The 13,654-nt window shown below is 41.7% G+C and overlaps 1 protein-coding gene across 1 annotated transcript; it reads left to right on the forward strand.

The window, feature by feature from the left end:
- Positions 1 to 6,059: 6,059 nt before the first annotated feature.
- On the forward strand, positions 6,060 to 6,551 carry LOC107607444 (uncharacterized). The gene has a single exon (XM_016309401.1). The coding sequence runs from the start codon at positions 6,060 to 6,062 to the stop codon at positions 6,549 to 6,551; it is 492 nt and encodes a 163-aa protein (XP_016164887.1).
- Positions 6,552 to 13,654: the final 7,103 nt, after the last annotated feature.

The following is a 13,654-nucleotide window of genomic DNA, read 5'->3' on the forward strand; positions in this document are numbered from 1 at the left end:
CCATACTATCTTTTTCAAAAATCCAAATCTATCTTTTTCAAATATCTTTCATATCTTTTCAATTTTAAATCATATCTTCTATCTTATCTTTCTTTGTATTTTCGAAAAAACCCACCCCCTCTCCCTTTAAATATGGGTTCGGCCTCCCTCCCCTCCCATCCACAATTGCACCTAGCTCTCCTTCTTTCCCTCTCCTTTCTTTTCTTTTTGCTTGAGGACAAGCAAACCTCTAAGTTTGGTGTGCCTATCCGTGATCACTAAGATCATGGCTCCTAAAGGAAAATAACCCACTCCAAGAGGCAAGAAAGAGAGCGTTCCAAAACCACTTTGGAATCAAGGGAAGTTCTTAACTAAAGAACATTCAGACCATTATTACAAAATAATGGGTCTAAGATCAGTGATCCCGGAAGTTAGATTCGATCTGAAAGAAGACGAATATCCGGAGATCCAGGAGCAAATCCAAATCAGGAACTGGGAGATCCTAGCTAATCCTGAAATGAAAGTGGGAAGGAATATGGTCCAGGAGTTCTATGCTACTATGTGGCAAACAGACAGGCAAAGACTATCTGGATCTGCTATCTATGACTATCGGACCTTGGTCAGAGGAACGATTGTTCATACCCACCCTGACAAGATCAGGGAGATCTTAAAGCTACCTCAGCTGAAAGATGATCCAGACTCCTTCAATAGGAGAATGATGAGAACAGACAAGGGCCTGGATAAGATTCTAGAGGATATATGTATCCCTGGAGCCAGGTGGACCACCAGCACGAAGGGTGTCCCAAATCAACTCAAAAGAGAAGATCTCAAACCAGTCGCCAGAGGATGGCTCGACTTCATTGGGCATTCTCTACTGCCCACTAGCAACCATTCTGAAGTCACTATTAGAAGAGCAGTGATGATCCATTGTATCATGATGGGAAAAGAAGTGGAAGTTCATCAGCTGATTTCAACTGAATTCTACAAAATTGCAAACAAAAATTCCAAAGATGCTAGGTTGGCTTATCCAAGCTTGATTTCTATACTCTGCAAGGACGCTGGAGTAAGGATGGGAATAATTGAGTATATCTCAGTTGAGCGGTCAATCACCAAAGCATCAATGGAAAAATAACAAGCACAGGATGACCCCATCAAGAAGAAAACACAGGAATTTCTCCCAGAAATCCCTCAATCTGAATACTGGGAGTATCTTGAAACATCCATTACCAAGATGCAAGAAGCTATAGAACAAATAAAGAAAGAACAGAAGGAACAAAGTAGCATTCTTTGCTATTTGCTTAAAGAACAGGAGGAGCAAGGGCGTGATTTAAGGGAATTGAAGCACCAGAAATTATCTCTTGAAGGACCAAGCACCCCGCAGATTAGAGGAACATCCACTTTCCAGAACAAAGGTTGTTAAATTCTAATTTTTACTTTAACTCTGTGATAGTTGTCATTATATGAGTTTACCTTAGAAAGTAGATATAAGTAGTAGTAATCAACATACCTATTTTGATCTTAATTTCAATTAAGTTATAATTTATTTTTCTCATCATCAGCAAACATGAATAAAATAGTAGATCTTTAGAATGAGAGGCAATAAATTTCGAGTTTTTAACAAGAAAAAAATTCTAATTATTTACATGTGGTGGCAATGCTTTCTGTCTTCTGAATGAATGCTTGAACACTGCATATGTCTTTTGAATTTGATGTTTAAGACTGTTAAATATGTTGGCTCTTGAAAGAATGATGAACATGAGACATGTTATTGATAATCTGAAAAATCATAAAAATGATTCTTGAAGCAAGAAAAAGCAGCAAAGAACAAAGCTTGCAGAAAAAAAAAATATATATATATATAGAAAGAAAAAGAGAAAGCAAGCAGAAAAAGCCAAAGCCCTTAAAACCAAAAGGCAAGGGTAATGAAAAGGATCCAAGGCTTTGAGCATCAGTGGATAGGAGGGCCTAGAAGAATAAAATCATGGCCTAAGCGGCTAAACCAAGCTGTCCCTAACCATGTGCTTGTGGCGTGAAGGTGTCAAGTGAAAACTTGAGACTGAGCGGTTAAAGTCAAGGTCCAAAGCAAAAAAGAAGAGTGTGCTTAAGAACTCTGGACACCTCTAATTGGGGACTTTAGCAAAGCTGAGTCACAATCTAAAAAGGTTCACCCAATTATGTGTCTGTGGCATTTATGTATCCGGTGGTAATACTAGAAAACAAAGTGCTTAGGGCCACGGCCAAGACTCATAAAGTAGCTGTGTTCAAGAATCATCATACTGAAATAGGAGAATCAATAACACTATCTGAATTCTAAGTTCCTATAGATGCCAATCACTCCGAGCTTCAATGGATAAAGTGAGGTGCCAAAACTGTTCGGAAGCAAAAAGCTACTAGTCCCGCTCATCTAATTAGAATCTGAGCTTCACTCAAAAACTCTGAGACATTATTGCTTCTTGACTTATTAATATTCTATTTTATTTATCTAGTTGCTTGGGGACAAGCAATAGTTTAAGTTTGGTGTTGTGATGAGCGGATATTTTATACGCTTTTTGGGGTTAATTTCATATAGTTTTTAGTATGTTTTAGTTAGTTTTTAGTTTATTTTCATTAGTTTCTAGGCAAAATTCATATTTCTGGACATTACTATGAGTTTGTGTGTTTTTCTGTAATTTCAGGTATTTTCTGGCTAAAATTGAGGGAGCTGAGCAAAAATCTGATTCAGGCTGAAAAAGGACTGCTGATGCTATTGGATTCTGACCTCTCTGTACTCAGAATGGAATTTCTGGAGCTACAGAAGTCCAAATGGCGCGCTTCCAATTGCGTTGGAAAGTAGAAATCAAGGGCTTTCCAGAAATATATATTAGTTCATAATTTTCTCAAGGATAGACGACGTAAACTGGCATTCAATTCCAGTTCCATGTTGCAGTCTGGCGTCCAGCGCCAGAAACAAGTTGCAAGTTGGAGTTCAACGCCAGAAAAGGATCCAAAGCTGGCGTTGAACGCCCAAAACAGCCCTATGCACGTGATTAGCTTAAGTCTCAGTCCCAGCACACACCAAGTGGGCCCCAGAAGTGGATTTCTGCACTATCTATCTTAGTTTACTCATTTTCTGTAAACCTAGTTTACTAGTCTAATATTTAAACAACTTTTAGAGACTTATTTTGGATCTCTCATGACATTTTTTAGATCGGAACTTTGTAATCTCTGACGGCATGGGTCTCCAAACATGTGTGTTCCTATCTAAGATATCCATTCGTACTTCAACATGAATGTGATGAATGTGACAATCATCATCATTCCCCCACGAACACGTGCCTGACAATCACTTCCGTTCACCGTAGAATGAATGAATATCTCTTGGATCTCTTAATCAGAATCTTCGTGGTATAAGCTAGATTGATGGCAGCATTCAAGAGAATCCGGAAAGTCTAAACCTTGTCTGTGATATTCCGAGTAGGATTCAAGGATTGAATGACTGTGACAAGCTTCAAACTCGCGAGTGCTGGGCGTAGTGACCGACGCAAAAGGATAGTAAATCCTATTCCGGTACTATCGAGAACCTGCAGATGATTAGCCGTGCGGTGACAGCGCACCTGGACCCTTTTTCATTGGAAGGATGGATGGTAGCCATTGACAACGGTGATCCACCAACACACAGCTTGCCATAGGAGGACGTGCGTGCGTGAATCAGAAACAGAGGAAAGCAAAATTTCAGAAGACAAAGCATCTCCAAAACTCCAACATATTCTCCATCATTGCATACAAGTATAATTTGTGTTCTGCCCTTTTATTCCTTGCAATCAAATTTGATAAGTGAATTATTTTATTATTTTCCTGACTTAGAGTTACAAGATAACCATAGATTGCTTCAAGCCAACAATCTCCGTGGGATCGACCCTTACTCACGTAAGGTATTACTTGGACGACCCAGTGCACTTGCTGGTTAGTTGTGCGAATTTGTGAAGAATTGTGATTTCCAATTTCGTGCACCAGTGAGTCCCGTTCAAGTTGTGCCAAAGAAATCCGGGGTAACCACAATCAAGAATGAAAGCGGGGAGCTTATAGCAACAAGGGTGCAAAACTCTTGGCGGGTATGCATAGACTACCGAAGGTTGAACTCGGCCACTAGAAAGGATCATTTTCCACTTCCGTTTATCAATCAAATGCTCGATCGATTATCCGGTAAATCTCATTATTGCTTTTTAGATGGTTATTTGGGGTACTTCCAGATACACATTGCTCTAGAGGACCAAGAAAAAATAACATTTACTTGTCCTTTTGGAACTTATGCCTATAAGCGTATGCCATTCGGCTTATGTAATGCACCGGCAACTTTCGAAAAGTTCATGATGAGGATCTTTGTGGATTTTCTAGAGCAATGCATGGTGGTATTCATGGATGACTTCACGGTATATGGTGATTCTTTTGATCATTGCTTGGATAACCTTGAAAAAATTTTGGAAAGATGTACTAAATCCAACCTTGTCTTGAATTTTGAGAAGTGCCATTTCATGGTTGGGCAAGACATTGTTTTAGGACATATTGTTTCCAAAGATGGTATTTTTTTGGATCCAGCAAAGATCAATGTTATATCTAGCTTGCCTTACCCCTCTTCCGAGAGGGAAGTCCGTTCATTCCTTGGACATGCAGGATTTTATTGAAGATTTATAAAGGACTTTAGTAAGGTAGCATTGCCTCTCTCAAGATTGTTGCAAAAGGACATTGAGTTTGATCTAAGCAAGGAGTGCATGGAGGCTTTTGACAAGCTCAAGGTAGCATTGACCCAAGCTCCCATTGTGCGAGGGCCGGATTGGAGTTGGCCATTCGAAATAATGTGTGATGCTTTAAATTTTGCCATGGGAGCCGCCTTAGCACAACGCAAGGGTAAGAATCTATATGTCATAGCCTATGCATCAAAAACACTAGATGGAGCCCAATCCAACTACACTACCACCGAAAAAGAACTATTGGCAATAGTTTTTGCCTTGGACAAGTTCCGAGCATATCTACTTGATTCCAAGGTGGTAGTGTACTCGGATCATGCGGCGTTAAAGTATTTGTTGGCTAAGAAGGAATCCAAACTGAGATTGATTAGATGGGTTTTATTATTGCAAGAATTTGACTTGGAAATTAAAGATAGGAGTGGTTCGCAAAACCTAGTGGTGGATCACTTAAGTCGCCTTGAACACACCAAAGGCGATACCACTCCTATTAATGATTCTTTTCCCTTTGAGGGCTTGCAAGCAATCTCGGAAGTTATTCCTTGGTATGCACCAATTGCAAATTACTTGGTGTCTCGCACCTTTCCTCCTAATCTCTCCAAACATCAAAGGGATAAGCTAAAAAGCGAATCCAAATACTATGTGTGGGATGACCCATACCTTTGGAGATGTAGAGCGGATTAAGTAATTCGGAGGTGCATTCCACAAACCGAATTCCACTCAATCTTGGAAGCTTGCCACCCCTCCGAAGGAGGAGGCCATTATGGACCTCAAAGAACGGCAAGAAAAATTCTAGATTGTGGATTTTGGTGGCCAACTCTCTTTAAAGACTCTTCTCTTTTTTGTAAATCTTGTTTTCAATGCCTTAGATTTGGTAATATCTCCAAGAAGGATGAAATCCCCCAACAAACCATGCTATTTTGTGAGATTTTTGATGTGTGGGGTATCGACTTCATGGGGCCATTCCCAAATTCTAATAGTTTTCTCTACATTCTACTAGCCGTTGATTATGTGTCCAAATGGGTGGAAGCGATACCCACCCGGACGGACGATGCTAATGTGGTCCTTTTCTTTGTGAGAAATAACATCATTTATAGATTTAGGTCACAACGAGCAATCGTGAGCGACCAAGGCTCACATTTTTGCAATAAGAGAATGGAAGGGCTAATGACGAAATATGGCATCATACATAAAGTGGCTACGGCCTACCATCCACAAACAAACAGCCAAGCCGAGATTTTCAATCGGGAGATTAAACGCATATTGGAGAGGATTGTGAAGCCCAATAGAAAAGATTGGAGCGCCAAGCTTATCGATGCACTATGGGCATACCAAACGGCATACAAGACACCAATTGGCATGAGCCCCTTTCGGTTGGTATATGGTAAAGCTTGCCACCTACCGGTGGAGGTAGAGAATAGAGCGTATTGGGCCGTCAAGGAGTGCAATCCAAGTTTGGGTGGGGCCGGAGTTGAGAGAAAGCTTCAACTAGTGGAATTAGAGTGTTTGAGGTGGGAAGCCTATGAGAACTCGAGACTTTACAAGGAGAAAATGAAAGCCGTGCACGACAAAAACATAAGAAGAAGAGAATTTAGAGTCGGCGATCTAGTCCTCCTTTACAATTCAAGATTGAGATTGTTACCCGGAAAACTAAGATCAAGATGGGAAGGACCATATCAAGTGGAGAAAGCAGAACCCTATGGAGTCTACCGTTTGCGCCATCCCTCAAGTCCGGATATCTTCAAGGTCAATGGGCACCATCTCAAGTTGTATCTTGGTGAGCAAATGAAGAGCAACAAGGAGATTGAGGTATTCCTCTTAGAAGATGCACCTCTTGGCAAAGAGCAATGAGCTAGTGAAAGTCCAACTTAAGGACATTAAACAAAAGTGCTAGGTGGGAGACACCCCACCATGGTGAGATACACCCCACCATGGTGAGATCTATCTTTTTGCCCCTTTTGTATATAATTCTTGAATTCTTCATTGTTTTGTGATTGCTTAGCTAGAGTATTGTTTGGTTAGATTTGATTGTGGCTACCTTAGATAAATTGTTCATGAAGATTTGCATTGATTTTTTTCAATAAATGGATTGATTGTGTTATAGAAAAACACCCTATTTTAGGTATTGCATGGAGTTTTGGGTGTTTTTGACCCCTTTGGCTTGTTTACCCACTGAATTCATTTTAGATATGCATTTTTTTGTGTGTTATAAAAAAAGGGGGGCGCACTAGGAGCGTACACGCCCATAGGCCACTCACAGCTCCTGGCTCATTTTCCAGAGAGTTGTGCCAATTTTGGGCCAATGCTGAACCCCAGGCACAACGCGAGTCATGCGTGCACGCACCTGGCGCGTACGTGTCCATGACCCTAATCGCGCAAAGCACGCATATGCGCACTAGCCGCGTACACGCTGATAGTGCCATCTGCACTTCTGGTTCATTTCCCAGAGAGTTGTGCTAATTTTGCGCTAACACTGCGCCTTACGCCTGACTCAACTCACGCGTGTGTGCACCTCGCGCGCACGCGTCCCTTGGACGCGGTGCATCGACGCGTAAGCGCACCGTGCGCATCCGCGTCGATTGTGTAAATACCATTTCTAGTACTTTTTCCCGAGAGTTGAGCCAAAGTTGTGCCCATATTGTGCTGAGGGCACAACCAAGACGCACGCGTAAGCGCACCTGACGCTCGTGCGCACACTTACATAACCCCCCTTCACGCGTACGTGCACTAGACGTGTCTACGCCCCTTCTATATTTTGCCTATGCACGCGCACGCGTGCATGGCTCAAGTGCACCGGTCTTGCGACCCAATTACATTGTATCGCGCCTCTCTTTCAATTTTCCTCCCTCTTCTTACCTTCATCCTTCTTCTCCACTCCCACTCCCCCTCCTACCTCTTCTACCACCTCTCCTCCGCCCTCCACTGGTGGCAACCACCACCTCCGGCGGTCCCACACCTCTCTTTCCCCTCTCCTCTCCCGTACTGCTCATTACCTCCTCTCTCACTTACATTCCCCATTTCTCTTCTTCTTCTCGAGGTATTACTCATTTTTCCTTTTTCTTGCTTAGCCCTCTCTTCTCTTTCTTCCTTTCATTAGTTGCATTCCCTTACTCTTCCTCTTAGTTAGCTTTCACTCATGTTTTGTTTGTTGTTAGATTTTCTTTCTTTTTCATTTTCTTATGGGTGTTAAAAGTGGGGAGTACTCTTGCATTGATGAGTTGGATTGTATTAATTACTTTTCCTTGCAATATGTGGTATGCTATGATAATTGATGATGCTTTGTGGGATGTTACATTGTCACCTTTGCTCACACCAAATGTTTGATGAAAGGCATGCATGACTTTTTGAGTTAAATTTGACTTAGTGTCTTCCATTTAGTGCTCTTTCTCATTCACTTGCTTGTTCATATGTGCATTGAGCTTACTACTTTTCTTGCTTCATTCCTACATGCTCATCCCTTAACTCTTATCTCTTGTTATTGATGTTGAAAGTGTGTGCTCCTCATGCTTCTTGCTCGCATGCCTATATCACTCCTACATCACATGCTAGTGTTTGGCCATGGTCTTCATTATTGCCTTAGTTACATGTTGCAGCTGTCATGTATCTGCGACACTAACTCTCTTATGCTTTATCACTTGCATGATTATTATTTCTTGGTGCTTCTTTGAGTTTAATTTTGCCACCTTTCCCCTCTTTTCTAGGATGGTTATCAAGAGAGACCAAGGAAAGGCATCCAAGAAGGCACCTCCCCGGTCTACTAGCAAAGCACACCAAGCGCCTAGAGCCAAACCCCTCCTCAATAAGACAAGGAGCGTTGCTAACATTGATGTTTTGGAAAAGGACAACCCGGCAAGGGATCCAAACAAGTTCCTCAACCGATACTGCGAACTTTTCTACCCCTTGATCAAAGAAAGGAACTATCATGTGGAGCCTCTTCTAGCTCCTCCGGCTCATGTCACTCCGCTTGTGATGCCTCGTATCGAGCAGCGGCAATGGGAGTTCCTATTAAGGAAGCCACGTGAAGCAAACTTGTCCTGGGTGGTGGAATTTTACACCAATTACCACTCATCATCCCTTACATCGGTATTCGTGCATCGAAGATAAGCTCCCGTCACAGAGGATGCCATTCAAAGTGTGCTTAAAACCGGACCGTTAGCGGAAGGGATTGATGCATATCAAGATATTTTTTCAGCACGATGCGAATATGAGTTTGACTGGGTTCCCGTCCTCAGGGTCATTGCCATACCCGAATCATTCTGGATTCGGGGAAGGATGAGACCCCGGCCCAAGGGCATCACCACACGCTTTCTCACCAGGGAAGCTCAGGCATGGGCCCAAATTCTAGCCCACTATGTCTCATCTATCACTGCCGAGTTAGCCTTGATAGTTTGGTGTGTCCTCACAGAGAATCCGGTGCATATTCCCCATCTCATTCGCTAGCCTATGGGCCGCATCCATGCTAAAGGGAACCTACCCTTCCCCGCTTTAGTGACCAACTTAGTTGCCGCAGCCGGTGTCCCCCGAAAGACTAAGGATCGGAGGACCATGATCCCGATGGACAGCAATGTTATTCCAATTGGGAGATACCTTAACCCTCCGACGGACACCGAGGATCCAAATTTAGCCATCCCCATGAGCACTCCCACCACTTCAACCACACCACCAAATCATCCTTGCATCGCATAGAGGACCTCCACAAGAAGCTCGATCGTTATGAGCGGTAAAACTAACGCCGATACACTTTTGTCAAGAAGCTTCTAAGTTGTCTAGCACCATCTATGGAAGAACCAGAAATCTCCACGTCCACCGGCACCGACAATGAAGATAGCGATAATGGAGAAGATAATGGACACTCAAAAGCTGATAAACCACTGCGTCTCACTCAACGCACGGAGGACCGTGCCAACTTCTAAGTGTGGGGAGGTCGGCCAGCCGACCGGTCTCCATAGGTAATACCCAAATAAATTTTGAATTTCTTTTATTAATTAGGATAGATTGCATGATTAGGTTTTTCACTTTTTGACATCCTTTGCATGATAGTTATATCTTAATAAGTCCACTTGGTTAGAGTAATGACTTCTTTCCTAGGAAACTAGCACTTTAGGGCAACCATACCGATTTTGAAAATTTTTTATGCTAAGCTTGTTTGAAGAATGTAATTTGGAACATGAATTTTGAGCCAAGAACACAAGCAAGTGAGTTTTGAGCCTAATTACGTGGCTACATATTCTAGCCACTTACCTTCCTTCTTGTGTACATTGCCCTCTCTCTATGATTGTGATCCTTGATTTGTTTAACTCTATATGTCTATTGTTATATGTATGAATGCATGTACATGATTGAGGCCATCAATTCACTTGTCCACTTACCCAAATGACCTTACCTTATAACAACCCTTGCAACCAACTTTGAGCCTACGCTTAACCCACTTATTCTTAATTTTAGCACATCACAAGCCAAAAGTAGAAAACCATTATTGTCCCTATTTGAATCTTTGAATACCTTAGGCTAGAGTGAATGTGTCATTCAAGTGTGGGGAAACAGAGGGGGGAGGGGGACATTGGTTGAGGTAAGAAGCATGATGTTGTTTTTGTTAAAAATATTGGGAAGTAGATACATACTCATGGGTTGACCAAATGTGTAGGCCATATGCGTTGAAAAAAAAAAAAGAGACAAAACAAAAAGAGAAATGAAAAAAAAAAGAAAAAAAAAGAGAAAAAACAAACAAAGCAAGAAAAGAAAAGAAAAAAAGGGGGACAAAATGCCCTAAAGTAAGACTTAAAAACAAATCAATGCATATGTATAATGATCAAAAGTAAATGCATGAGTATGTGAAAAGGTGAGGAATGGGTAGTTAGGTTAGTACTTAATTGTATAGGATGTTATATAGGTTAGGAGGGGAGCTTAAGTTAATCAAAGGATTCAATTTTTAGTCCACTTAGCCAAACATATAACCCTACCTTAACCCTAACCCCATTACAACCTAAGGAAAGACCTCATGATATATGTATGCATGCATAGAATAATTGTTGATTGGTTAGAGGAAGAACAAATTTTGGAAGAGCTTGAAGTAGGGGAGGATTGAGTGATCAACCCTATATACCGAGCGAATAGAGTGGAAATACTTCCGGTGAGGGTTTCGAAGCTCAATACCTTGTTCCTGGCTCTCGCGAGCGTTCTTCATGCAACGCATGCATATTTCACTTTGATGACTAAAATTGGTAGAGTTCATACATTGCCCATCATCTTGCCCTATGTGCATATATATATGTTCTATGAAGATTGAATTGCTCTTGACCAAGTAGATAGTAGCATACACCCTAGTTGCATTCATGTAAGTAGATTGCATTCCATGAATCTCATCCTCTTGTGATCCTTTGATCTTTTGCTTTCCTTTAGAATGAGAACATGCTATAGTTTAAGTGTGGAGAGGTTGATAAACCCCGTTTTTAGGGTTTATCATGTATAGATTTTGAGGGTTTTATCAATGGTCTTCCACACTTATTCATATAAAAATGCATGATTTTGTGTTCCTTTCCTAATTTTACCTTATAGATGAAAACATGCTTCTTTTACATTTAGAATTGATATATTGTAATCCTCCTCTATTACCATTCGATGCAGTGACCCATTTGTTAAGTAGTTTCATAAGTTATAGGGCAAAAATGGCTAAGAGGGATGAAGGAAGCATGCATGAATGGAAGGAGCCTGGAAAAAATTAGAGTTTTGGAATTTGGGCATGGGCGCGCATGTGCACCGTACGCGTACGTGCGGATGTGCACCCTCAGAGCCGGCACAGTGGAGCCGAAACGAGAAGCTGGCGCGCTTATATGGCTGGGCCAAAAATCTTTGGATGCACACGCGTACCGCGCGCCTGCGCTTGGATCGCAAAAAGCCCCAGGAATGCGTACGCGTACTGTGCGCGTACGCGCCGATGGCCGCACGTGATTTTTTAAGAGGAAAACGTGACTAGCGATTTCAGGCAGTGGCAGGCCCTGTTTTGGGGCAAAATTCTGGCGGGAAGAGCATAAGAAGACCAAGGATTAGGGAGATTAGGACCATTAGACAATTAGACATCCAGGGCTTTCCAGCAATATATAATAGTCCATACTTTGGCCAAGAATAGACGACGTAAACTGGCGTTCAATGCCAGCTCTCTGCCCAAATCTGGCGTCCAGCGCCAGAAAAGGATCCAAAACCAGAGTTGAACGCCCAAACTGGCACAGAAACTGGCGTTCAACTCCACAAATGGCCTCTGCACGTGCAACACTCAGGCTCAGCCCAAACACACACCAAGTGGGCTCCGGAAGTGGATTTATGCATCAATTACTTACTCATGTAAACCCTAGTAGCTAGTTTATTATAAATAGGACCTCTTACTATTGTATTAGGTATCTTTGGTCTCAGTTTTAATCCATTGTTCATCTTAGGAGACTATTGATCTCGTTTAGGGGGCTGGCCATCTCGGCCATGCCTGGACCTTCACTTATGTATTTTCAACGGTAGAGTTTCTACACTCCATAGATTAAGGTGTGGAGCTCTGCTGTTCCTCAAAGATTAATGCAAAGTACTACTGTTTTCTATTCAATTCTTCTTATTTCTCTTCTAAGATATCCATTCGCACCCAAGAACGTGATGAAGGTGATGATTATGTGTGACGCTCATCATCCTTCTCCTTTATGAACGCGTGCCTGACAAACACTTCTGTTCTACATGAAATAAGCTAGAATGAATATCTCTTAGATCTCCTAACCAGAATCTTCGTGGCGTAAGCTAGAATGATGGCGGCATTCAAGAGAATCCGGAAGGTCTAAACCTTGTCTGTGGTATTCTGAGTAGGATTCAATGATTGAATGACTGTGACGAGCTTCAAACTCGCGATTGTTGGGCGTTAGTGACAGACGCAAAAGGAGGGTGAATCCTATTCCAGCATGATCGAGAACCAACAGATGAATAGCCGTGCCGTGACAGGGTGCGTGAGCATATTATTCACTAAGAGGAGGGGATGTAGCCACTGACAACGGTGATGCCCTTGCATAAAGCATGGAAAGGAGTAAGACTGATTGGATGAAGATAGCAGGAAAGCAGAGGTTCAGAGGAACGAAAAGCATCTCCATTCGCTTATCTGAAATTCCTACCAATGATTTACATAAGTACCTCTATCCCTATTTTATTATATAATATTCGAAAACACCATTATCACTTTATATCTGCCTGACTGAGATTTACAAGGTGACCATAGCTTGCTTCATACCAACAATCTCCGTGGGATTCGACCCTTACTCACGTAAGGTATTACTTGGACGACCCAGTGCACTTGCTGGTTAGTTGTATCGAAGTTGTGACAATTATGAATTAAGATCAAAGCACCAAGCTTTGGAACCATTACCAGGGATTGTTCGAGCCTGGACATCACAATTTCGTGCACCAGTTACATTTTGGCTTTTAGAGTGAGAAACTCCAACTTTTCTCTAGGATTTTACTCTCTCCATTGTAATTCTCCTTTGATTTCTTGGTGAAATCCATTGCTAATTCACTTTTACTTTGATATAAGTTGTAGATCTACTCTTCTTCTACTCTCCATTAGTGTTCTCTTAATTCATTCACTTGGATCTAGATTTGTGACCTTGTTACTTTGAATTTTGATTAATGAATTGAGGAATTTCATTCAATTGCTTGATTGTTGATGATTGCTTGAATTAGATAGCTTTAATTCAATTCTTTTCTATCAATTTCATCATGTCTTCTATGATTGCCTACCAATTATTTGTGAAATTGACAACCCTAGATATGGAGTAGATTTCTCTTACTTGGCTTAGGGGTTGAGTTATTGGAGACACTTGAGTAGTGGATATCAATTGTTGATTAGGAATTGAGAATTGCTAATTGACTTGGAGTGCACTAAAGCTAGACTTCCCTAGGGTTAGGCTAGGACTTGTGACTCAACTTAGTTA

The sequence above is a fragment of the Arachis ipaensis genome, chromosome B7 (assembly GCF_059453495.1).
Source record: "Arachis ipaensis isolate K30076 ecotype BB chromosome B7, ASM5945349v1, whole genome shotgun sequence".
Taxonomy (NCBI): Eukaryota; Viridiplantae; Streptophyta; class Magnoliopsida; order Fabales; family Fabaceae; genus Arachis; species Arachis ipaensis.

What these genes read in the sequence shown, in the direction of transcription:
- LOC107607444 (XM_016309401.1), top strand. Translation starts at nt 6,060, where the DNA reads ATGAGCCCCTTTCGGTTGGTATATGGTAAAGCTTGCCACCTACCGGTG.